At 37.7% G+C, this 27,242-nt stretch overlaps 1 protein-coding gene across 2 annotated transcripts in view; it reads left to right on the forward strand.

Moving 5' to 3' along the window:
* Positions 1-27,242, forward strand: part of DIDO1 (death inducer-obliterator 1) — a 58,071-nt gene that overhangs the window by 20,489 nt on the left and 10,340 nt on the right. For both annotated transcript variants that reach the window (XM_076351813.1, XM_076351812.1), the window contains 11 exons: positions 2,728-2,940; positions 3,738-3,963; positions 17,875-18,343; positions 19,267-19,426; positions 20,138-20,254; positions 20,475-20,582; positions 21,046-21,181; positions 21,311-21,857; positions 22,734-22,887; positions 23,921-24,010; positions 24,688-24,883. In XM_076351813.1, coding sequence (XP_076207928.1) covers positions 2,728-2,940; positions 3,738-3,963; positions 17,875-18,343; positions 19,267-19,426; positions 20,138-20,254; positions 20,475-20,582; positions 21,046-21,181; positions 21,311-21,857; positions 22,734-22,887; positions 23,921-24,010; positions 24,688-24,883 — 2,416 coding nt within the window. The remainder of the gene's footprint in view (positions 1-2,727; positions 2,941-3,737; positions 3,964-17,874; positions 18,344-19,266; positions 19,427-20,137; positions 20,255-20,474; positions 20,583-21,045; positions 21,182-21,310; positions 21,858-22,733; positions 22,888-23,920; positions 24,011-24,687; positions 24,884-27,242) is intronic.

Consider the following 27,242-nt stretch of genomic DNA (forward strand, 5'->3'; position numbering starts at 1 on the left):
TCTTTTAATAAAAATATTAGAATTCTGGACTGGTTTATACTAGCTTTGAAATAATCTCAATTTTGGACATTTTCAATGACAGTGGAACATTTTACTTAACATTGACAAGTGTCTGTTGGAGTTAATTCCAGCTGTACTTCCTCCGGACTCCCAATTAGTCTTTGAAGTTCTGATCTTTGTCCTGATGCTGCTTCGAGTTATTAGTACATAGAGAATTGTTTTATACTGCCTTTTTAACATAAAAATGTGTATTTTGAATTATTGCAAATTCTGGCATAAAATATAAAAGCAGCTTAAATTTTGTAATAGCAAGTTCCATGCCCAATTCAAAATACAGGCAAAGAAGGTTCTTCAGCTCAATGTACACAAATTTAAAAACTTCATGCTACAGTGGTTGTCTTCGTACTGCCTAAGCTACTGTAGTAATGCCAACATCCTGAACATTCTCCTTTTCCTCTCACTGTGCCTTGAAGAGCATGTTTAGTGTATTTGCTGTTAGAATGCTACAGCTATTCATATTTTTTTCTGTATGAATTTGTTCTTTGATGCCTAATCTTTAAACTTCGAAATCATCCCTAGAATAAGTATTACAAGTTTGAGTATAAGCGTCTCTCTGGAGGAATCTTTCTGTTGTAGTACGTTTTCTACAAAACGTTTATGGAACACCCCCCAACTTCTAGTCAATTTAAATAGCAGAGCTATCCATGTCAGCATAGTGAACTTAATGTATAGATCAGAACAGTTTGAGCTTAATATATAAATATTTACTATTTTAAGATAAATGTGTAGAAAACAGTGTTTTTCTCAAAAATGTTTTCAAATACAGTTTCAAATACATTTGTATCTTTTTGTACACAAAAACGTTTTTGAGAGTCCAGTTCTGTTGATGTTGGTCTGCATTTCACCGACAGTGTTAGTATTAATTTTAAGTTCTGCTTCTGAGTATCACCAATTACTCCTTGATACTGGCATGCTAACAAATTACTTCAATGTGTTAAGCATCTCTCCTTTAGTGAAAAAAAACCCCCATAATTATCATTAACTCACTGCCTCTTAGGGAAGAACTGCTAATATTTTAAGTATTCTTTGGCATTTGGAAAAGGAATGGAACTGCTCTATTTGTGTTTGCCAGGTGGTACCACGTTTTGAGGGAACTGAACGGTCAAGTCTGTGTTACAGCCCATGCTGTCCCTCATACCTCAGTTAAGATCCCTCTATGGCTTGTGTAAACAAGCACCACTCTCTCGCTGGAGAATTCCCTGCCCATTCTAGGCAAAAAGATCATTGCTATTTCACATATGTTGGTGTGCTGAAATCACTCTGTGGTACGGTGACTGAACAGGCTCGTTATTCATTTTATCTGCTCTCTTACACCAGTATTCTAAGCACTTTGAGAAAGACTTCTTTTTGTTGCTGTCCATAAGCACCTATAGCTGTAGAGTTTTGGTTTGTGATTAAAACTCCTCGAAATTTTATAAGCACAGACGTCAACACTGAAAGTTTTGTCATCATCTGAGTAAATGCCCTTACTTAGAAATGACAGCTCAGTTAATCTGAAGTTTGAGGTACTTCTTAGGGAACATGAGTTGATACTTCTTTCTCGTACTTCATAGTTAAGTGTGTACATGATGGAAAAGTATTCTAAAGCATAAACTTGTTTTTTATGGGAAAATTCCCAAACCCGGGTTTTATCAGGCTGCAGCAGAGAATGCTGTCTTACTGACTCTTGGGGAAAAATAAGCCACGCTATGCAAATAATAGATATTTTATTTTTTTTTTTACTGGAAATATTCCTGAAAAACTTAACTTTTGGTAATTACAAACTGCAGTTTATTGATAGGGGAGAGGCTGTCTAGAGCTACAGTAGTTCCAAGTGTTAGGTCAGTTGTATAACATTTCTAGGAGTAATCTAGAAGAGTGAGACTAAAGGCGTAATACCTAGAGGTGATATGTTGGAGCCTAAAGAGCTTTCAGATATTTCTAGACTTTGACCTAATGTACTCTGTTTTCAAGGAATGTGCTATTTTCTAAATCTTAAGATTTGAAGAGGAAATGAGGAAGTGCTGTAGTATATAGCACTTTGATAGAAATGAAGAGTAACTGTGAAGCAGAGGAAAATAAAGATTGCATATGCAAACTTCTCAATGTGTAAGAAGTATTAGGCTACAGCAAAATTGTCTAAGAAAACGGTTGTGTTTATGTAAGTTGGAGACTTGTAAAATTAAAATTGGTAAACCTCTAGAGCAAGAACTACCTGTACACCTGAATAGCTGAGTGCTTCCTTTTGCTTGTGTGCATGGTTGAGGGCAGCTGCTGATGGTGATATATAAGTAAAACGTGTTTTAGAAACCTTGCTCTTGAGAAACCAGTTCTGCATTATTAAGGAGATTTCTCACGTGATGTAGAGGATCAGAAAAAAGCATCTGCGTGTTTATAGGATCTGAAAATTTAGGAAACAAGCCTCCCTTAGTTCGCTGCTAGGAGACCAACCACTTGAAAATAGAACATGTTCTGAAAATACTGTGTTACAAGAGTGAAATCCTTACATTTGTATGGGTTGTTTCTGTTACATCATGGATGAAGGTTGTTTTCACGCTGGCAATTGTGCAAGTCACTAACAGTCATAGCTGTGGTCTGCACATATGATATGTAAGCATTTCTTCATGTTATACAGGTATGTTTCCATTTCCTCTTTGAAGTTTGAACTCACTCCGTTTCAATCTATAGGTAATTGAAGCTCCTGGTGCATCAAAGTGCATTGGTCCTGGCTGTTTTAATTTGGCTCAGCCTGATTCTGTGTATTGCAGCAATGACTGCATTCTCAAACATGCTGCAGCCACTATGAAGTTTTTAAGTGCTGGCAAAGATGCAAAACCAAAACCGAAAGAGAAGATCAAACCAAAATGTGAAAAACCTGGCATGCCAAAATCTCAACTGCAGGTAAGCTAATGTTCATGATCCAAAACAGTTGTCCTGAAGCACAGTGGCTCATTTCTGTGCTCTCCTTTTTCAGGCAACTACAAGTGCCAAGTCCTGCATGAAGATGAGCTTTCTAGTATTTTTTTTTTGTTCTCTTGCCTTTTTCTGTGGTAAAAGCATTTTTTAATTCGTCTGACAATAAAATGTTTTCCTGTCACTTTTTAAAAATCTCATTAATTGCCTCTAGATAGAGATAGTTTCTTGAAAGGGCCTTCTAGATGGCAGTGTACTTTTTAAAAAAAAAAATTTAATTAATTCCAAATTAATTTACCTTTTTTAAAAAAAAAAGTGTAAGCAATACCCCTTTTTATTTTAATTTCATTCCAAATTAATTTTACCTTTTTTAACTCCAAATTACTGGGTTTTGGGCAGTAATTTGGAATTACTGTGAATTGTGAACTAAAGTGACTGCATTGTATGTGTGCTTTGGAAGCAAAAAGATGAAATCAAAGCCTTCTCCTTTCCCTTTTGAAACCACTATAAAATGGGCAGTAGTTTTTCAAACAAACAACACCCCCCCCCCAACTTGATGATAAATACTGTTGTTTTGAGGTGGTTTCTTTGCCATTCTCTTTTCTTGAAGTTACAGTGTATATTACCTTTGTTTTATAGACTTGAATGTGAAATTACATCATTTCAAGTGTATTTACACAAATTTCTTTTATAGTAAGCTCCTGTATTTAAGTATATCTCTGCTTGTTTTTAAAATACAATGTATTTGATGATTATTAGTAATTAAGCTTCCTTTAATCATGCAGGCAGTTATTAAGCCTCTTTCAAACCAAAAGAGACAATTTCCTGAGAAAAGAGAGGTGAATATGAAGAAGACCGTTTTGACAGCTGCCAAGACTGAGGCAAACACTCAACCAATTGCTAAAGAGCCAGCAGCAGAAAACAGCACGCCATCCTGGGCAAGCGATCATAATTACAATGCTGTAAAGCCTGAAAGGACTGCTGCCATTTCATCTTCACTGTTGTTCAAATGTATGTATCGCATAGGGATATTCCTGAATAATCATTTACATTTTCTTTGAATACCCATCCATTCTTGGCTCTGCAAGACTAGGGAGTTTAGGATTTGGGTTTGGTTTTTTTTTTCTCTTAATATGGCACCAAACTACTTTTCTCCACCTTCAAAGATTCGCACACAGAGATACACACAAATGGGAGACACCTTTAGAAGTTTCATTTGTATCATATGACAGTTGTATGATTAAGAGCCTATCAATCTACCCAGCTGATTTCTGGATGAAAACTACATGATTAAGCTTTAAATTTTTCCCATAAAGACAATAACTTTTTCTAATCTAGAAAAGGTAAGTATCGATACATTTGTGTTAAGTTTTACAAGAAGGTTGCAGCATGAATCGGCAATTGACTGTACTAATTTGAATTGTATTTTTGTAATTTAGATTTGGCACCTGTCTCTCAGGTCTTGCATTTTCAGTGCTAGTGCCGAGAATGAAATCTTCAACGTGGTATCCAACAATACTTTACACTTCTTCAAACAGCTTTTAACTGTCAAGTATATCCCAAGTTCTTCCTGCTGCTTTTCTTCCTTACATGAAATAATTTAAGGACCATTCTTTACTTCTAAGTTTGGGGGGAGGCAGTACTCTTTTTTTTTTCTTTCCCCCCCTTTCTATTTATATGTTCATACTTCACACATTATCCACACACACAAGAACACATCTTAAGTGGATATTAGGCAGAGATATTGCCTTGCATATTTTTGCAGGTTTTGAATAGCATCCTTGTAACTCATACAAAGGTAAGTAAATACTGCTTTGTAGCCTGAACAAGTCTTTCTGCTAATGACGTTTTTTGATTGACTCAGCTAAGTAGTTTTGTAATGCAGTGGTGGAACTTCAGATGAAATCTTACATTTCACGTTTACAAAACACATGACCTGGTGTCTAATGTTCACTCACTTGAAGATTAATGAATTCAGAAATGCAGTTCTCACAGCTTTCTTAACCACACTTTAGCCAATTTTACATTTTATGTTCAGAAATAAACCTAGTTATTAAACACATTATATGTAAAGTAACTGATAAGTTTATAAATTATCTTTAAGATGAGATTTTTTTTAGATGTAACTTTTAAACACCGAGGGAACACTAGCTACCTAAATTGCTGTTTATTATTATAGCATATAGTAGACTTACTAGGTATATTTTAATTGTATTTACCCACATCAGATGTTTAAATGGTTATAATTTTTCCCTGCATATTTTTGTTGCATATTTTGTTACTTGGGCCTTGTGCCTTTTTTTATAGTGAACTCTTAAGATACATACTTTGATAAACTTGCATTTTTTTTAAGCTGCTTCAAAAAGGAACTAGCTTTTTTTTTGTCAGAAACAGTAGTGTTTTAAACATAACCAAAATTAGGAGAGAAGAATGTAAATGAAACTATAAGGGCTTATTTTACGTGTCAAATTTTCATGACACTTTCTACCTCATAACCGTATCACTTAAAATGTCCTTACTGCTATAGGTTTTTTCCTAGGAGGCAGGAATACAGGTTTTGAGGCAGCAAGTTTGGGGTTTCTTTAAGGGGGGTTGCTCTTAAGTTTTACCACGCTGGAGGTTATACAGATATAACCAATTCCAGTAGAAAATTGGATTCCTGTAGATAAATGGTTAAATTGGTTCAAAAATATGTGTATGTACCAGACTTTAATAACGAATAGAAAACAACCTAGTTCGTGTGATGAAGAACTCTCATATCAAATGCAAGGAAGAACTTCAGATTGCTATTATTAAGGTAAGTGGTACTAATATGTGGAGACTCGGTGCCATTACTAAATTCCCAGGTAAATCACTTGTGTATTTGTGAAAAAATTTGTCCTGCTTTCTGATTGGATGGGTTTGATCTGTAATCTTCCTGAGAAGCTGCGATTGCATCATCTTTAAGAGTATTCTACAAGATTTTATTTATTTAACAAATCTTTACATGCTGTTCAAAACATAGAAGTTAACAGCATTATGGAAATTCGTGAGAGTCATCTCACTTCGGGTATCTAAAAGTTAGAACTCTTTAAGTCTGAGCTAGTCTGTCAAGAAAAACACCTTCAGTGGACAAAACATGTAATCTGTTTTAGACACTAATCTTAGAACAAAGTGACTCACTGTTTAGAAATGCTTATTTCTGAACATTGATTATGAAAGACGTTTAAGATGACTAGTTCAGACATCTAAGTGTCTAATATTTGGACTTAAGGTCACCTAGAGGAGGCTAAGGACGGGATTCTTCCATATACAGTATTTCAAAATACAGCCTGCGTTCTCCCAGAGCTTCAAGCCATGCTCTGCAAATCCTTATTTGTGACTCCAGTGCACGAGGCCCTTTAGGAATTAAGGAAACTTAATGTGATTAGCAGAATTACTCTCTCTAATACTCTTTCCATCAGTCAGTTTATCATATTTCAGACATGGATTTACTTTACACATTTACTCTGTACTTGTCAGATACAAGATTTTGTTGTTGTTACATTCGACAGTAGTTTTATCAAGTAGTAGCAAGAAGAAAATCAAGCCACTGTTAGAGATGTACTGGGTGATAGGGGCATATAATATATTTGCATCTAAACCTTGCCACCAAGCCCCCTTTTCTCCTCCCAGCCTGTTTTGCATTTATATATATTAAAAAAAAGGCTATTTGGTGCTAGTAGGATGCAGTTACAGAGAGCAGTGATTTCTTTTTCTGTTACCCCGTTAGTTCGTGTTTCTTCAATTCCTGATATTTTCTACTTTTTTTTTCTATAGCTTTTTTGGGGATAAGTTAGGGCTGTACTTGGAAGTGACTTTGTACACCAAAATCTGGAGCCTGATTAATGACACTGTCTAACATCTTGATGTTCCCAGTGAAAATAATCCTATTTATTTGTTTAATAGCTAGAGTGGGAAATATCTTGAACTTGCTTTGATAAGTAAATATGAAGTACAAGTACTTTTAAAGTTGCAGGCAGTATTTGAACTACACATACAAGAGGAAATCAGGTATGCGTCATATTCCCTTTCAGAAGTGTTGCTTTTAATTTCGTTAGGAAAATTGGTATTAGTTTAATATGCAGTGCTCAATTTTTATACTGAATTTCAAAAGTCATCCTAGCTTCCAAATTGATACAAGTATATGGATTGTTGAGATTTAGGAACATTGTTGTTCAGAGATTCAAGTTGCGATAGAAATCCTGAATTTGTCATGTGAGCTAGTGTTAATTATCAATATTTAGGTCATATCAAAGGAGATGTAAAATTCATAACAAAAGCAAAACAGACTCGTTTATCTAGTAAGATCATCTAGGTGTTTGTGGGGAAGCACCACCCAAAATGATTTCTGAAATGTTTCAGTTTTGTTAGCAGGCTAACATACATCTTACAATAATAGGAAGCGTTATTTTTAATTATGCTGGAGGAGGACAAACTTTAAACAGCATAATATAAACACGTTTTTTCAGAAGGATCCACAAAAGCAGTTTGTGTCCACTGCTTATTTGATTCTGCTGAGAGCTTTTATACTTAAAGTTTTACACTAATTAATATCATGTATTGCATTTGTAACAATATTTGTCCATTATATTCACTGCTGCCCTGTAAAAAGGGAGTAAAGGAGCACTTCAGACATGAAGTTTGCTGATGCAAAGGTTTATCAGCAGTATCAGTGTGTAAGTCTGAAGCACCTGACCTCAGGTTTTCTGTTTGATAGAGCAACACTTGGAAGAGACTTTTTTCTATATTTTTGTTGTTAAGTGTCAAATAGAAGTCAGCAGCAAATGTATCAGCAGTTTTAAAATAGAAAATGAATCCAAAAGGAGGGAGGAAGGTAGACATTTGCAGTATCCCAGTTTTTAAACTACCCAGTCATAAGTATACTAAGTACTCATCAGTGCTTCAAATCTTTGTTGAAGTTCAGCTGACTGACTTAAAAGAAATACATGAACTGATAATTTACTCAGCTCAGGTGCTAAAACTATTTAAACATCTTAACTGCATTTATTGATAAAAGTAACTAAGCGCACAGGAGAGTGAAGAGGGTTTATTAGTTAAAAAATGAACATTAAATGTGTTTCTTATTATTGTAGAACTTCCTGAGTAAAAAGTACTTCTAAGTCACACTAAGGCACTAAACTTCTGTTTACTTAACTGTAGACAGATAAATCATATGAGTTTATAGCTATCTGTTATAATATCTTATTTGGTACTGGTATTTCACAGAAATTGTTAATGAGTGGGACTTCGAAGGGGAAGTGTTTCATTAAGAGGAAAGCACACTGTTTGTGGTACCTCTCCTGCTTTACAGCAGTGAATTATGGAGAGACAACTTAACACTGCCACCTCCTGGAAGTGGGAGGCCAGGTCTGTAGAGCCCTGGCTCTGATGAAACAATACATTTTTTCTGCAGCTAAACTTTTCTACACCCAAGACCTATTCACAAAGTGAATAGTGTTTGCTTGTATAGTGAAAGATCCCAGATACAAAGGGCACTTGGCCTGTTTTGTTCCTATACACCTCTGACAAAATATGGAGACGTTGTAAAGGGAATACAGTGATACTGGGAGCCCATCATTACAAAATGTGATGTGCATAGCAAAATGCTAGGATTATAGCATACATAATTTATGGGGTTTTTTTCTTGTGTCATTTTTTTCCCCTCTCCGTAATAACAGTATGAAGGCAGGAAAGAAAGAAAATATACCACTATAAAGACAGCAGGGGGAAAATGTAGTACACAAAACAGAGGAGTTATGGCTCAGGAGGTAAAAGTGATGTGGGAAGCTGTAAGTATCTTTGTGAAAAGAAAACGGGCCTTGTCTGCACACAGACTGGTGCCAATTTAATGCTTCTCTTCAGGCAAGATTGTACTAGCTTAAGTTGTGACTCTTCAGTGGAGTGCAGTGTATGTGGATATGCTGCTGTTGGTTCAGCTATTAAAAATACTTAACTACTAACTATTAAAAAATATTTTACTTAAATTGAGGAGCTGTTCTTAAGTCATAAGTATTTTTGTCTGCAAGGACTGATTGTAGTTAAACTTGATGCCTTTGTTTTGGTGTGAGTGCTTCCCCATAGGAAAAACTAGCCTGTGCCAAGTTCCATACTGTTATAACTAAACTACTTCTGGTATCTGAATTAACTCCTTGAAAGCTAAGGTATCTTTGCTTAATGCTATATTCTGCAACGTAAACCCATACTAAGAGGCAATAAGTATTGAGTAGTACCAAGGGAATAAAAAGAATTACTTATGTTACTGGCAATTTTCTGGGACACACGGCTGCTGTACATGTAGGTCTAGCTTTAACCTTTTGTAACTAGAGGAGTTTTCAGAAAGGCTGCTGACAGACCAAATAATAATCAGAATACCTAAGATGAGTCTGCCAGAACTTCTGAGAAATTAATCTTGGAGATCTGGCTTTGGAAAGGTTATAGTACAGGAGCGACTGGTGTAACGCGGCTCCGGTGCCGAACTTGCATCGTGAGAATGGCAGGGGCTGTGCCGGCACACGGGCTGGCACGTGATCTGAGCCCTGGCTGTGGAGTGAGGCAGACCAGTAGTGGCTGCTGAAGCCAACATCCCCTGGGACCCAGCCAATTAAAAGGAGCAGTGGGATCCTTGGGGAGTGATTATCATCTCCTGCCTGTGAACTACTGGAGCTCCCCTTCTCTGCTCTACAAGGTATGTTACATCTGTCCTGTGGCTGTCAGCCACGTGAAGATTTTTGCCGTGTCTCTTTAAGTTAGGAAGGCTGGTCCCTGCTGCTGGCATGTTTCCTATTATTGTCTTTCAAGCACCTAGCACCCCCAAGGAGCTTGGACAACAGAAAGCCAGCACTCTTGCCATAATGGGTGCTTGGCTTCAGTATAAGGAAGCATTGCTGAGAGGAAGGGTTGGGGGGCAGAAACCTGGCACAACTTACGGATGCACTATGAATATTAGGGTGGTTTATCTCTTGTCATCAACACTGAAAGTGATGAAAGTTTGATTAAAAAAACTCACCACCCTCTATTGCTGTTTTGCTTTCTTTTACTAATATTACTTTAGTTCTTTGAACTTGCTCACTTGACTGCATAGCCAGCGAAAAAGATCTTCCTCTGCTAGTTCCCAAATAAAAGGGGTTTTTTGAGGTGATCTCTTGCACTTTGGAGTCAAGTTTTGCTGTTGGTCTTGGTGCTGATGATTCGCTGTGTCTGATCTGTACTGAACTTGGAACCTGAAGATGGCCTGTCACTGCAAGGAATGATCATACCAATCCATAAACGGCCTGGAAAATAAGGAGCCCTTTTTTTTGCAGCAGTAGTGCCTCTCTTTCACTCAGGAGTGGTGTAGTTGTGAAGATGTAGTCATCTAAATGTAGAACAGATAAATCACTATAATTTCATGTAGATCAAACAAAGCTTTGCGTGTCTAAGTTACAGATTTGCATGAGCGTAGCTACAGCGTTGGCTTGAATGCAAACAAATCACCACCACAGAAAAGGTCCTCCTCTCAGAGTTTCCTAAATTAATTAACTTTAAAGACAGATTTACTTTCTTTGTGTGCCTGAATGTAAAGGCTTGGCACAACAGGCAGCTTAATTACGAGCTTCTCATTGTGGTGCAGATTAGAACTGATAGAGCCTTTTGAAGAAAAACAGCAGGGCAGGAGGCACACCTCTGAAACACTAGTGTTTGATAATAAAGTTTGATTTGGTCTTGAAAGTGGAAGCAGACACCTTGTTCCGTAGGCAATTAACGGTGAAAACTAACACTGAAACCTATTTAAGACTAGTTCAACACTTTTGAATTATTTAGAACTAATGCTAAGCTATCTTTGAGGGAAATGACAAAAAGTCTAGCAAAAACAGGTTTCGGGAAGGCAACAGTTGAACGGCCATGGAACTGAAGCGGTTACAAACTACACCTCACCTTCACAGCCTTGGGCACTGAATGTTCGGTGCCACAAGAGGGTGCTTCAGTGGCACCTAACAGGATTGACTCTTCGACAAGTGTCTGAGGCTCTGAGATGTCAGGCGTGCATCCCAGCAGTGTGACTATGCAAAGGCTGCTCTTGAGGAACGTCTCGTAACTGGTAAGTAACTTCCCATTGTAGAGTGCTTTATAACTGACATCTAAAGCACCAGCTCACCCGTGTATTTTGTTCAATTTTTTAAGTTGGATAAAAGGTTTCACTTCGGAAGAACTCATGGATTGAAGTTCGGTATCAGCCACTGCATTGGGGTGGAGGGTTTTAGTTTAAATTCTGCTCTGTTAAAATTATTTCTGCCACGAGTCATGCAGAAAGGGGTCATACCACAGCTGCATCGAACAAGTCCATTTAGGACATAGCGAGGCTGAGTGGCAAAGGGAAGCTGTTGGAACACCAGCAGTTTTAAATCTGAGAAATCTCACCTATCCACTGTTTCAGCGGTTTTACAAAGGGCAAAACACCGTTCCTGAATTCTCAGATATTGGCAAATCGGGGTGAGATATTTCGTCTTCTCTGAGCCAAGAGACTGTCCTTTTCTACTGTGATATGTGCCAAAACAGGCTGCCCTCACCTCTTGCAGTGTTCAGGCTGGACAGCTGCAGCACGCTGGAACGACTGCACGGAGAAACGGGTAGTGCAGCTACCTGTGTCGGCAAGAAGGAGCTGCAGGACCATACAGAACTTCACAGTACAATTTCACAGACCCATTTTTGAGTGACACTCAAAAGGCTGGCTGGGGTTTTTTGTGAATTCCGAAATAGATTAGTGCTTCTGGTTGGTGTTTTCGCACCTGCATTCCTATCAGATGTTTAAGCTATTGTAAAGGCCGGTGCTGTTGCCTATCTTCAGAGATTAGCTCTTCTCAAAATACGTAATTACTCAGCTCCGGCCAGCCTTTACACAGGCTGTTGGAGAATACCTTCTAACAGGCATTTTTGCCTTTTTTAACAACTGCAAAGCTGCACTAGTGTGAATTTTCCTCCAATTTGACATTAGTTTTTTTGGAAAACAACATAAAAATCCTTTGAAGTGTAGTAAATGATCCACTTTAAAAGGTGGATCACAAGTAGCTGTACTCTGCTTCTTAGGTTTTATTATTCATATTGTGGAATTTTACAGCATTGGTTTTTTGGGGTTTTTTTGGGTTTTTTTAACAGAAAAATGTTAATTACCAGCTTTGTTACTGTTGGTGCCACACAAACTTGTATGCTGTGCATACGTTTGAAAGTTAGTTGTGGTTTGGTTTGGGTTTTTTTTTTTTCCCCCTACAGCTCTCTATTTTAGTGACAGAGGAGCATGAAAAGTATCTGTAGAACCCACACATGCTTCAGCAGCCTCCGCGCTGTGGGCTTGTAAAGGCTTGCCGATGTGCAGCGCGTCTTCTGAAGCGTTGGGCTGCCGACGTCCTGCGCCCTTGGGCCAGTGCTCCCACTGTGGAAGGTTCTGTGCAAGCTGGACAAGACGACGCAGCCATCAGCCTGTGCTTCCCCACACACTGCCATGAGGAATTTTATCCTGGGGGGGGGAAGTGGGTTAGTGTAGATGGAGGAGAACACAGGGAAATGTTAAGACAATATTGGACACCAGAGGCAGTGGTTGTATGAACAGCCTTATGCCAGATTTTTAATTCTGTAGGGAAACTTCTCGTAATTGGTACTATGTAACAAACACTCAGCTGCAAGACATTCTTCACAAAAGTCTTTTTAGTGTTCTGTAGTAGTAGCTGTGATGCCTCTTCTTTTAAAAAAAAAAAAAGATTTTTTTTAAAAGAAAAAAGCTTGAGCCTTACAAGACTCATTACGAAACAGGCTCTTCAAGTGTAACTGCCTATGGTTTATCTGCAGCATCGTTTAAAACTTAGCATCAACTAGAGCAAGAAATGGAAGATCTTTAAAGTGATTTGAATAACTTCAAAACTATACAAACAAAAGTAATAGCACATTTCTTCAGATATTTAAAAGTTGGAAAAACTAGATAATGTCTCCAGCAAAATAACCCGTCACAAATGAGATAATTTAAATAGAAACTGCGGGGGGGAGGGGGGGCAGTGTATTTTTGAAGTGACTTTCTAAAGCTACTATTCCAAAGATTGGGTGGAGAGGGAAAGGGGGAAGAACCAGCATAGGCTTGAATGCTATACAGAAATATTTTGAAGAGGTCAGAGGAAGAGCAAAGTTTCCTTTGGATAATTTCTGTGCTGGTGCTGTAAAACACAGCCTCCCAGTGTAGGTGAGGGATTATGATACGAGTGCATCCCGCAAATCCTTCACGCAAAATTAAACAGCGCTGCACTGTGGAAATCATTCCTAAATTGGGCCTCGACAACCACATTACAATGCTGAAACAGCATTGTTGAGATGTACAAAAGTGAAGTATACGTAACCATCAGGCTTTCAACAGACTCATCTGTAACACAATAGATAATGTGGCAGTTATGTCCTCCACCGCTTACAGAAGTTTCGTTCTTGGCTGCATGTTGTAATATATGGCTTAGCTTCACGGGGAATTTCCTTAGGGGAGGGGTTCTGTATCTGTGGACATCTAGTGGGAGAGATTATAGTTATGTCTGTAGTGAACATACCATAGTAATGCTATTTCTTAAGCCTTGCAAGGAATGCACTTTTTTCTGCCAGAGGATTCATTGGGTTTCACTCTGGAAATGAGCGGACTCATCAGCTCCGTCTGAACCTCTCCTCTTTTAGCCCGTGCCTCTTCAGTCAGTAGGAATCCTGTTGCTGTCCTAAGAAGTGGCTGACAGGACAAAATGGGGAAAATAGGAATTAATGTTTTGTTTTGAATACCGTTTCTAACATCCAGCCAAGGGAGGTACACCTGTGTGTTCAAAAGTGCCAAATAGAAGAGCCACTAAATGCCTTATTCTGGCACTAATCTTCTGTCTGTGGTGAAACTCCCTATTATTCCGTTAGGCTGGTTAGGCTAATGTGAGTGGTCGTCCCTATCCTTTTATTTTAACTTTGTTTGAGAGCATTTATTGTAGGTACGCTGGAGCTACTGATGAAAAGGACTGGAAACATCACAGTATAAAATACAGTGGCCAGTGTGTATAGTAGGCATTGACTGCGTCTTCTCTTCAAGTTGTTCGTGGACTGCGAGGCCAAGCGATTTGAAACTCATGGTCTGAGAGAATAACCTGTTCCATTACATGTCCTGTCAATTTGCTGAACGGCTGTGGCATCTGTTCAGAAGTTAAATTCCACATACGTTGGCATACTGCTCTCTGAAAAGAGTACATATTTCTGTGAACTCTTCCAAACATGCACTTGCCATAGTTCATACCTATCAGAAGATAGCGTAAGCTTTGGGGTGTGCTCACGTTGCGGCTAAGTCAATAGAAGAGCGAGCTGCCACCAGAAGAGGCAGTCCTGCTCCTTCCTCGCACTCAGCTGGGTGCTCCTGTGCGTTGGATCCAAGACCCGTGTAACGACACAGTGAGTTCGGTTCAGCTGGATTACGTGGCAGCACATTAATCTTGTCACTAAAAACCAAAACTTGACAGGACAAAAATTCTGGTTTCTCATAGTCAAAATAGGATAAGAGGGTTTTTTTAGATTAGGTTCATCTACAGCCATCACGGGTTATTTGCATATGTAGGATTTAAGTAGTCTTGATTCTTTGTCACAATGTGCACACGATTTGGGTGTCCTTCAAATAGTGATGTGTCCTGTAAGTTTGAACAAGTAGTGGGTAGACGTTCTGAGGCACTGAATGACCTACGTGTGGCTGAATGAGTACATACAAAATCTGTACCATCAGTTTCATCAACAAGTACTGCTAGGTAGACAGTTTTAACTGGTATAAAGTAGTTTGAAACTGTTAAACTTCCGTGAAGCTTATGAAATATTTGCACATTTTCTATTGGCTAAAGAAGCACAGAATTGCATGCCTTACTTTGGAAACATTTCTAAATGGTCATGATGTCAACTTGCAGAATAAAGGGTGCTTCTGCATCTTTCTTCTCGGACACATCGATTCTGCTGCCCTTCAACCCTGGGAACGTCAGTCTACCTTTGTACTAGTAACTTACTTATTTTACAAGTACCTATTCTTACTATGGTACAGCGGTTTGTAACATAGAAAGGTTTGTGGTGTGGTTGTAGTTCTCATATACAACATCTGAGTGACACAAAACATCTTGGTTGTGCTATTTTTAGTTTTATCAATGTAGTTCTTGTTAACTAATTTGAACTAATCATTAAAAAGATAGCATATAGAGAATTAAATACAAATTTAGAATTTCACATTTTGTACTTCTGCTGTAAACCAAAAGAACTAAATGTCTTAGCACTGAGGACTGAATTTTACTGTCGTCATTTTGAAACCTGAGCTGTGCTGTCCTGCCTTTTCACGATGAGTCACAGAAACGTGCTTCTGTCCTACCTGCCTGAAAAGGTACAAATCTGTGCAGAAGATGCAATAAACCAGGAAAAAGAGAATGGAAGTAGAGTAATTCCTGCAGCTTTATCAGTGCGCATGTTTTGGATATTCGCCGCCTCTCTATTCAAGACTACTAACTCGAAATAGTTTTGGCTTTTTACCTCTGTTAAGTTCTGGGTGCCTAATTTGACCAAACCAAAACCATCAGCAATAGTTCCCGATCCCCTTCCTCCCTCCCGGGATTGCCAAAGCCCTCCTGACATCTGGTACAGTGTTAGCGGGGTAAGCTCGGGGGGAGGGTGGGGACATAAGAGAAGACATTGTGGGTCGCACGGAAGGTCTCCTTAGCTCAGTCTCTGACAGTAACCAAGACCAGTCTCCAGGGAAAACTATGGGAATAGTGCGAGAGTAATAATTTTAATCTACTTTATAGCAGAATTGTCACATTCTTTGAAATTATTTAATATATTATGGCAGCTGTTTCGTTTTACACTTCAAATAGTTAAAACTCACTCAGAAAAACTCCTCAAGTTGTCTACTTGTAAAATGCTTCTAAGAAAAAAAATAAGGATGAATATATAGTGTTTCTGGATCTTCTGGTTCTTCCTTGTATTCCGGCAGAAGTTCAGCACACACCCTTATACTTAGCCTTACAAAAGTCCAAGTGCAGCGTCGTTTCTTATTTCGTCTTAACCACTGGTTTCTGTATTTGTGGTGAAACTGCCAACAGTAAGAGCCCGTTTAAAGAAACTGGGGTTAGAAGCATTTTTAGATGCTTCCAGCACGCTGGAAGTTTATGCTAACATTCGGGGGGTACCTGAACTTTAAGCATGGAGAAAGGTTGCAAGGCTTTTTCCTCCCGAAATGAGGGAATATCGCATTATGTCCTTAAGCATTCCAAATCATCCCCGATTTGGGGGGTGTTTCCATTGGAAGCTTGGGCTGGTTTGTGGGGTTTATTGAACCAGACTTCACGGGAGTGCTTTGTCCCCTTCAAGTCCATCTCAGAACAGATAGAAAGATTGGACAGTTCAGACCCTCCTAGTAATTTCTGCTCTCATTATAGCAGATCTGGAAGGTGAAGAGGGACCGTTCGGTCCTTGGTAAAGTCATAAATGTTAAATTCCTGGATCTTTTCCCAGGAAGTGTCCTGCATTTTGCAACTAGGGCTTCTGGGCTAATTCATTTATAAACCCTCACGAGCTAAAAACATCAGATTAAAAATTAACTTGTTAACTAGTCAGTGGTTACCTACAGATTTGTGAGAAAAAGGGCTTTTTTGGGAGAAAACTTGGCTTTTCTAATTGAAACAATTGTATTTCAGGAGTTGTTTTTTGATATTTTCCATCAGAACCCTTCCTTGTTTGAGCTGTCAGGATAAATGTGCTAGTGTTAGCCCACTGTAGCTTTAATGTCTGGTAACTGATGGGTTTTTTGCTGGGGTGTGTGTGTTGTTTTGGTTTTGGCTTTTTTTGTTATGCTGAATTGTTCCTGTCAGTGCCAGAAGGTGGACGGATGAAATGCAATTTAAATAAATGATTGCTTTTAAAGTCCTGTGCAAGTATAACTTCAACATGGGTGAAAACTGGAGCCTTTACTTATACTTTGTAAATTTTCTTGTATATGACATGTATCAATTATTCTATTAACATTAGGAAAAAAAATGTTTAAATGGAAACTTTGGATAGCGTGAATAGAATAGTTTGCGAATGGTGGGAATTAGATGGCCACAGCCTGAGCAGCAATATTAATGTTTAATTATTCTATAAATCTAGAATTTAGCTAGGAACTGAGTAGGAAGATCTAATAATAGTTTATGGCAATGTCATCAGTATGATATTAATGCTAGCAACCAAGTAGATTGAGTATGTGTTTAAATTTTTTAAGTGACTTCTGTGCTACGTAACTTGTCTGGTTTTGCTTGCTCTTTAAAATAGAAAGTCTGGGGGAAAGGGTTTATTAAACTTCAGTAAGACTAAAGTTAAGATAATAATGCAGTTTCAAATTCACGGACTCTACATTCAGGTCAGCCTCTGTAATAAATAGGTTCTGTAAGGTGCTGTGAGAATTTTTCTCTTTAAATGTAAGATGTGGGTTGTATTGCCCTTTTTTTTTTTTAAAAAAAAATGTGTGAAAGTTTGGGGTGTTTTTGAAGCTTATCCCACTCAGGAATCTTTGAAGGTGGTGCCTTTTTTTTCCTCCAGTTTTCTTGTGTAGATTGTAAATAAAATTTTCAACCTTTAGAGCCAAAGTGGAACTCTTAAACTCTTCAGTCGGCCTCTGAGACGAAGTACTCTCTGAAGGATCAAAGACAAATTTCGTCAAAAAAAATTATGTCAACCTCTACATGGTTTTTAAAATTACTTTTAAAAAGGCTAGTGAAAGTAAATAGCTTAAATTGCCTACTTGATAGTTATTCTCTGGAGATGTCATTTCACAGACTTTTCTTTATAGATTGGTAACTGATCTTCATGAATAGGAAGTTATAAAGTTAAGCCTTTAATATTGTATTTTCTTCTTTGTTTTAACAGCTCAAAGGGAAGAGAAAAAGCATGAAGATAGAGCAGAGCCTACATCGGCATCGAAGAAAGCTGTTGCATCTATAATGGAGAAACAGATGTCTTCCCTTACTAAAAATCTTCCTTCAAAGAAGTCCCCATCCTTCTCTAACACATCACTAACTAAGCAACCACTGAAACCTTCGGCTGGAAGTTTCAAAGGTGTAATTCCCAAGAAACCTTGGCCTTCATCAGGCAGTGTTCCTTCATCAGGCAGTGTTCCTTCAAAACATTCATCTCTTTCTCATGGCTCATCAGTTTCCAAAAAACCAGCTACATCTTCCAGTTTGGGTGGAGGACTCAAAAAGCCTTCACTGTCTTCCATTTCTGCTGCATCTGGAAGCAGTCAAGCAAAAGCATCAGCTGGCCCTATGCAGTCACAACCCAACTCTCAGATTCGACAAAATATTCGACGGTCCCTAAAAGAAATTTTATGGAAGAGGTGGGAATTCAAAGCACTTACTTTATATAGGAAGCTACAGTTAGACATAAATGTTTAGCCTGCAGAGTTTTGTTTACTTCTTGATAAGGGATATTGAGGGATTGAATTTATACTACAAATTACTACAAGTATAATTGGCATTTCAGGTTTATATTAAAAAAGTGTAAAAATCCTGATACAAAATAAATGTGTATGTGAAAAAGCCTTAAAAAAAAAAAAGAAACCTCACTAGTCTCTATATTGAGGCAATTACAGCTGAAGAATTAATTTACAACATAGAAGCTTTTATAATGCAGAAGCTCTGAAGTTTTAAAATCTGGTGATGGCAGTGTTTGGAGATGTAGAGGTTGTAGGGAACATAGTATAGGAAATATCACAGCGAAAGGGCAAAGGCTTACTGAAGCAAAGATTCACTCCCCTCCCAATATAAAAATCAACAACAAACAAACCTGGTCAGTGGACAGCTGTATGACTTAAGAAAGAAAAAAACCCCCAAACAAACAAAAGCAAATTGTCCCACAATGATTATTAAAGCTAATGCCAGCCATCAATACTTTATAGAGCACTGCACTCTGGTATTGTCGCTGAAATGGAAATGCCGTTCACAGTGGAAAATGTAGGACTAAAACTCAAGTGCTTGGGCTCCCTGTGTCGTTCACGGCAGAGAAACTCCCAACTTCAGTGCCGTGAGCAGGCTGTCTTCTATGCCCACCTGTGGACAGTAGTGAAAGGTTGCCATAGTTCACGGTTCAAGGTCCTGAGATAGACTTTGGCTTTTAGATGTCTTTTAAAGGAGTCTTGAGCCCTCACTGAGTGAGGAGGAGCCTAGGTTAGCTCCTTCCTCTGAAAAGTTAGTTTTTATGAATGCTACTTGAAGATTCATGCCTAACGTAAATGCACGTACCCTTTTTTGTTTTTAACAGAGTCAATGATAGCGATGATCTGGTCATGACAGAGAGTGAAGTAGGGAAAGTAGCACTCAATATTGAAAAGGAGATGTTTAATTTGTTTCAAGTTACGGACAACAGATACAAGAGTAAATACCGTAGCATCATGTTCAATCTCAAGGACCCCAAAAACCAGGTTTGGAATTTCCTTAAACAGTAAACATATACTGAAATATACTTTTGGTTTTTAATGATATGTCAAACTCTACCCTCAACGTTGAGTTTCAAGATAGAGACTGATGAATTATAGTACAAAAGATTATTATAAAGCCATTCAAATATTTTTTAAAAAGTTTTTATCCAGTAGGAATTCAAAGTCTACTTTAGTTGGTCATGTGTATTTGTTAAGTTTGGGCATTTGGTGTGAAATACTTATTTAGAGAATGGCTTTCTTAAAATAAATACAGACTTTATTAATTTCTCCTCCTGTGACATTCTGTAGTATGTGTTGGATACCACCCATGTACGTGATCATATTTATGCTTTAAAAGAAAAAAATGGATGCTGGTGCAGATGAAAATATCCACTAGAGAACACTTGAAACGTCTGTCTTTTTTCTTTTTTTTCTACAGTAGATATGAAACAGGAGAGTGGCTGCTCAACTTCTGACATTCCTATTCAGTTATATTGATAGATATTGATGATAATGAGGAAAATTCATACTTTGTGATTGTTTCATCCTTATTTTCTGTTTGCTGCACCTTTCCAAATTTGCTTATAAGTAGCCGGTATTTTTAATAGAGAATTAAGGAACTGGAACAGGTTTTGCCTGTTCAGCACTGCAAATCTTGTTAGTTACTCAAGCAGGATCTCTTCAGCTTGGCAACAAAGTCTGTTTTGTTTTCAGGGACTTTTTCATCGTGTCCTTCGTGAGGAAATCTCACTGTCAAAACTAGTGAGAATGAAACCAGAAGAACTTCTATCTAAAGAACTGTCTGTATGGAAAGAGAAACCAGCTAAAGCAGTAAGTAACGTAATTTTCCCCTATGTCCTTAGATATGAATTAAGAGTGAGTTCACCAACCCTTACCACCCGTATTACGTTAATGTGCCATTTCCTTCCTAATGAAAAACGTTCAGTTTCAATCTACTTTTTCTCTACCACCAGCCAAATGATAACAAAGTACAGAATAAAATTAGAAAATAAATGTGGACTTTTTACCAAAATGGTTTTGTTTCTTTCAGATGATAGAGTCAAAAAGCAAATCTCATGAAATCAAGAAAACGTCTGTAAAACGGGAACATATGCAAGTTGTAAATATGGAAGATTCTCCGCCAGTGTCTGATTCTGATGTAAGTATTGGCTATTGCTTCAGCACGAAGACATCGAGGGAGATAAATGGTAACTAGGGCCTTAAATTTTTCATCAGAAGTGCAGATTGTTTCAATGAACTGTAAGGATATTATCACCTAGTAGGTGTGCTAGGAGCATTTTTCCTTCTAGTTTGAAGGAGTGCAACAACCAAATGATAGGCATATTTTGCATGCACTTCTAAAATGCTGTGTATTTTTCAGCCCTTGCTGTCAATTTACGGAGAAATCTTTTATTTCTGAACATTAGCTATCTACTTCAAAACACCGTGGAATGAAATGAGGACAAATATTATTTGAGAACTCTTATCTGACATGATATGCTTTAACCAAGGCCTTTAATCCTTTTTTTAAAGAACTGAAGTTAGTTAACAGTTTCCAAAGTATTTTTTATGGTTGAAATTAATGATCAACTGGAATATTTTTTGTGTTTACTCACTTATAGGAGCAGCAAGAGTCAGCCCGAACTGCACCAAATTTAAACAGTGCTCCATCTCTAGATGTTTTTAGCAGTATGTTGAAGGATACAACAAGTCAACATCGAGCCCATCTTTTTGACCTGAACTGCAAAATCTGTACAGGTATCTATAGTGCTGACTTTGTGCAAAGTAAAAGAATTGTTATGTTAAGACTGTTGTTTGTTTATTTGTTTTTCTCCCAACTATTTCCTTGTTAAATAGTAATCAAAAGCTTTTAAAATAAATCTACAGGTCAGATTTCAGCATCCGAAGATGAAGTACCACCTAAGAAGATAAAGTCAGTGGCTCCTGTTAAAAAGGTGGAGTCCAAATCAAAACCAGAAGTTCAGCCAAAGTATGAAAGTTCTGCACCAACCCCGACAGCAGAGCCCGCCAAAGAGGCCGTCTCTGAAAACGCAATGGAAACTGAAGTTGGACCGGTAGCAGAAACAGTTTCTCAGTCAAGCGTAGAAAGAACTTACATTCCTACAACCCAGGGCCATAACAATACAGATTCTTCTGTACCTGAAGAGGCTTCTGCTTTTCCTGCCTCTTGTGCTGGCGGAGTTGTCACAACCGTAACGGTTTCTGGCAGAGATCCGAGGACAGCGATGAGCAGCTCCTCTGGTATTGCGACACCAGCCCTGCGTTCTGGTCCTGCATCTGACAAAGTTTCAACAGGGGAAACAAAACAGGAAACTTCAAAACCAGTTATGACTGTCCCCAAATCAATATTAACAAAACCATCATCCTCACCAGATCCAAGATACTTAGCAGTTCATCATTCACCCAATATCAAGTGCGTATACTTAATAGTAAGCCAAGCTACCGAATCTTTAATGTGGTTACCTTCAAAGTCCCATGTGTCCCGTTCCCCTCCCCCCAATCAAAAGGCATGTTTAGCTTTAAAGTTCAGGTAGCCTGGATCAGATTTTTAATTTACCATCTCCTCATTTACCTTCTCTGGTTGGTAAAATTTTCTGAGCTTCGGTGTATGTTGACAGCAAAGATTCTACAATGTGTTTCAGCAGATAAATAAAACTTGAAGGTATTATGCAGACTTAGAAGTCTGCATGTACATTAATGTATAGAAAGCGAGTGTATGTGAGAGATGGTTTAAAGGCATTTCCAGATTTTCATCCTATAGTAAAATACTGTTGCAACTGAATTTATGAATATGAATTAAAATTAACCAATTTACCAGCTTGAAAGGAAATGGATTTCTTTCATATTCTGGGTATATACAATAGTAAAACTAAATATTGCAAAGTATATCCTTATGAAACTGCATTTAAAAGATTTTTTGCTCATAGCAAATTCTTCTGCTTGAGAATCTCTTTCAGATGCATATTGTTGACTCAATTAGTGGGAGATATATAATTCAGATGAGTTTGTTATAGAGTCAGGATCGCAACAGTTATAGCGCTAACCTAATTTTATAAAAGTCCTATCTTCCGGCATCTTTTTGCCTGTCTGCACCTACAAGTTTATTTTCTGTTACTCCTTGCTTTTTTCACTAATACCAAGTTAATGGAAAACATTAACAAAGCAATTAGTAAAAATTCTGTTCTTTGTTTAAAATAAAGTATTTGATCAATAGGAGGAGGGAAGAAAAGAAGAAGGGACCATTCTCATTTGTATTCTGTAACCTTTCTGTTTTGGATTTGTTTTTTAGTGTCGCAGAGCCACGCTCACCTCAAGACAGCGATACTTCCCTCTTTCTCTCTCGTCTCAACACCATTTGGAAAGGATTTATTAACATGCAAAGTGTGGCCAAATTTGTCACTAAAGCATATCCTGTCTCCGGGTGTTTTGATTATCTTAGCGAGGTTAGCACTGACATGTTTATGTGTTTAGAATAAACCTGTACTGCAGTTCCTGTTGCTAGAAAGGCTGGGGTCACTATAAATATATTGTTATATTAGAACTGTGGCAGTGGTAAATGGCATCGCTTTAGTAATAGGAAAAGTAGCTCAAGAAAAAAAAAAAGCCTTTTAAAAATTCCTCACAAATTTGTGAAGAATTCTCATGTCTTTAAACATATTTACACGTTAGGATCTAACAGGGAATAATACCTTTATTTCAGCATCATTTTTTGAAAAGAAGTTTTAGAGCCAGTATTTTAAAGTAGATGTCTTGTTCTGTTCTCAAACTAGATGGGTCACTGATGTGATCTATTACAAAATTTTGTTTGGCCATTTATGAAAAATATCATCCTTTTTACTAATTTTCAAATAAAAACAGTTGCATGATCTTATTCTGGGAGGGTGCACATTCAAATAATGAGACAATATAAAGGTTTGCGCTAAAACAAATAACCTTTTCTTTCTCTTTTTCTCTGAAGTGCATTTTATGTGTCTTAGGAAGTTTCAAACACAAATGTGTGTTTTAGGACTTTTATTAGTAGGGCCGGTGGTTCTTTTTGGTATTGCTTTTGCTAAAATGAGTTTCGGTGTCCTCGTGACAGGAAGCTCACTAGAATTCACGTGACTTGGAGTCACGAGTGCAGCATTCCCTGAGAAACGGAAGGCGTGGAGAAAATCTGTATTTCAAATAGCAGCTTCCCTATAAAAACAAAGCCACTAATGGGCATACAGAACTATTAGACATTTTGCTGCTATCCTTGTTTGGGAGTGCTTTTTCTGTTTCATGTATAATGTTAGCCTTTTGGTAACATGCCGTAATTAAACACCTTGCAATTTAGAAATAGCCTGTCTGAAGTTAGAAAAGTATGTATGAAAGTTTACTAAAATATAATAGTGCATTATCCACTAGGCTACTGGGATGGGACAACCTGCACTGCTTTTAAACGTTAGTCTCTCTTGGTTTTTCTCATACTACCATGTAATACTTCTTGTTTAGGATTTACCAGATACAATTCATATTGGTGGGAGGATCTCACCGAAGACAGTCTGGGATTATGTTGGCAAACTCAAATCTTCGCTTTCTAAGGTATTCACTTAAAATCCTTTGCAAAACCCAGAAGAAAAATAGAGTAATATAAAATGACAACTTTTTATAATATAAAGTAGTAAACAGCAAATACTGACATAGATCACACCTGGAAAACTACCAACACCACTTATTCCTTTGAAATTTTTCATTTATTGAAGAAACATGTTTATTGAGCTGCAGATCCTCTTGATCTCTCTCTCCTGCATAGTAGTTAAATCGTCATACTATTTATTCATTTTTAATGATGGAACATAAATAATCTATTTATTCAGTATTGAAGATTGAAATTCAAATTTTAAAGAAAAGGAACTTATCATTTAATGTATGTAATAAATTTTACTATTAAAAACACTTTAGAAGTGAAATAATGATGCACAGTAGACAGATATAATCATGAAACTAAGAATTTTCCATTTCTTTCATATTTGAACCTCAAGATGCTTAGTTTGATGTAAGATACACAAGTAGTTTGTATTTCTGAAAATGACAAGCCTAATTCTGTTTTAGTATTACAGATTGAACAGCAGTACTCTCTTAAAGCTAGAGTATTGCCTTGAAAACATAGTTGGAGTGATAAACGTACAATTTATTTTTACCTCTGGAATTTGCCCTTTACCATTTTATTTGCTGGTATGTTGCAGGTTGAATTTTTCCACTTTGCTTTTGTATTACAGGAATTGTGTTTGATTCGTTTCCATCCTGCAACAGAAGAAGAAGAAGTTGCCTATATCTCTCTCTACTCCTATTTTAGCAGTCGTGGTCGTTTTGGTGTTGTAGCTAATAACAACAGACATGTCAAGGATCTCTACCTGATCCCCCTGAGTACTAAGGACCCAATTCCTTCCAAACTCTTGCCCTTTGAGGGACCAGGTAAGCACAAAACAGGGGAGGTTAAATGCTAGGTAAAATCACAAAACGAAAGTCAATCTGAGAGAATTGTTGTTGAATGTTTAATGTAAGCGTTATTAAATATTTTTATATAAAACCAATTTTAAAGTACGTAAATAGGGAAAAATTGGAAATCCAACTCTGTTCAAGATAAAATTGTCTGAAATTTACATAGCCTTTCCAACAAGATGCTTATATGCTATTAGGAGGATGAGTTTACCTGTAAAATCAAGTATGTGGAACAGCCACTACCTTGGGAAAAAAAAACCCAACATAAAACCGCCACCTTATCCTTCAGCAACCCATAAATCCACAAAACCTAGTCCCTTACAGGCCATTCATCATCGCTTAAATCAAGCAAGAAACTTAGCCCACAGAGGAGTTAAGAAATGAAGACAAAGGTAGTATTTATAGTGGTTTCGCTACATTGTCATTGTCTCATGCTAAGTATTATGCTGCACGTGCAATGTGGTGCACAAGGTGTTTGAAATGTTTTGTTCTAGCTGGAGCAAACTCTAGCCAAATCACTGACTTCTGAAAACTGGATTTTTGGGAGGAAAGGGATCCACATTCCTTAGGGTCAGTAGGTGGCAGACAGCAGTTGGTATAGGCAGGTTATATTAGAATCTTCTATTTTTAGATAAAATCACCAGTAGTAATGTTTGGCTGGAGTTTGCTCCATGTTTGTACGTTGAACATGGTGACAGAAGAACTGAGAATGAATTCAGCCATGAAACACCCTTCTATTACAAAACTTGAAGTCATCTTCATCTGCGGATGGAGGAGGTGCATATGCTTAGTTTCCCAATGAGTATCTGGGGTTTTATATAAAATAACAGATTGAGAAGCTGAAGAACTACCGGTTACAATGAAGGTGATACTTCCTTGTCATAGCAATGGTTTGCAAAATATTAAACGGTAGGTATGAAACAGCAAACGTGCAAGGAGCTGACCTTTCTGAGAAGCTGACTGTCCTCTACTCCTCAAATACAAGTTCAGGACTAAACTCAATAAAGCATTCTCAGAGCTTATATGCAGGAGCAACAGTGTCTGGGACAGGTTTTCATGTGTTAATGGCATATGACTTCAACAAGAAATGATACGTCGTTAGCTGAACGCTCTCCGTTCCTCTGTGAGATTGCGAAGGGCACTTGCTTTGCATCCTCAGACAAGATTTTTGTCATACACTCCGAGTCTGTCTTACCCGTCCTTGAACAGTGCACAGTCTAGGTCATTGTGTTTAGGCTATAGCTAAAAAGGCAGGATTATTGCTATCTAAATTATAGCAATATAGCTATAATTGTTGAATCTCAACACCTCGTAGTCTTTAACTTACTGAATCCTTGAAAGGTAGGCAAAAACTGTTATTCCCGTTTCATAGCCAAGACATGAAAACACTAAATGCAGAAGACTTTTGGCACAGGGATGTAGGCAAAGAGTCTTAATTCATGGACTGGTTTTTCAAGCCAGAGCAAAAGAAATACCCTCCTTTCTGGACAGTAACACAAGAACGGGATTGGCCGTTGAATCAGCTGTATATGTCTGCAGTCTTTTGCTGGGCTAGTAAATAACCTGCTTTGGGGGGCACTTACCTAATTGTTGCCTACTTGCATTCCTGTGGAAATACCAGCTTTCCTTTTTACACTTCCTTTTACTTTTCCATTATAGGTTTCATTTCAAATGAAACTCTTACCTTAGATTGGAGGTTGGCAAATGTAGACAAACTCTACTAAGTATTAGTATAGAAATTTCTAATGTCAGCTTGGTTTTGCTGAGTTTCAAGTGCACAAGTTTTTCAAAACCGGAGGGAATTGCTCAGAAGAAATACAGGTATCATTTGAAGGTATTGTTCACGGAGGCGAATTCTATGAGTCAGGTTTTCAAATTGAAATACGTATTTGTAGGCAAAGTGGATTAAAGGATAGGAATAGAAACAAGGTTCCAAAGGCAGGGAGGCCGTATGATGTAACAGTTTCGTAGAAGACCCACTCAGACTTCTGCCATCAATTCACACTTCTTGGAAGCGTCATAGTTGCGCGAAGTTGTGTTCATATTTTAAAACCAGATCCAGTATGGGGGGGGCAAAAAAACCAGGTAAGCTGTTTTTCTCTTTTTGTGTATGTATTAAAACCACAGCATAAAAGACATGTAATCCATACTTTTTAATGACATCTGCTGGAATTTACCGCTTTTTCTTTCTTTCACAATCAATAAAAATATTTTATGGAAAGTGGTCATTGTCTCCTTAAATTTAATCGTGTACCTTCACATAGAGTTTAGCAAGGACTTGAAAAGCATTATGCTTTAGATAGCTTAAGATGATTTGATAACTATGACTGGA

This window comes from Aptenodytes patagonicus, chromosome 14 (genome assembly GCF_965638725.1).
Source record: "Aptenodytes patagonicus chromosome 14, bAptPat1.pri.cur, whole genome shotgun sequence".
Classification (NCBI taxonomy): Eukaryota; Metazoa; Chordata; class Aves; order Sphenisciformes; family Spheniscidae; genus Aptenodytes; species Aptenodytes patagonicus.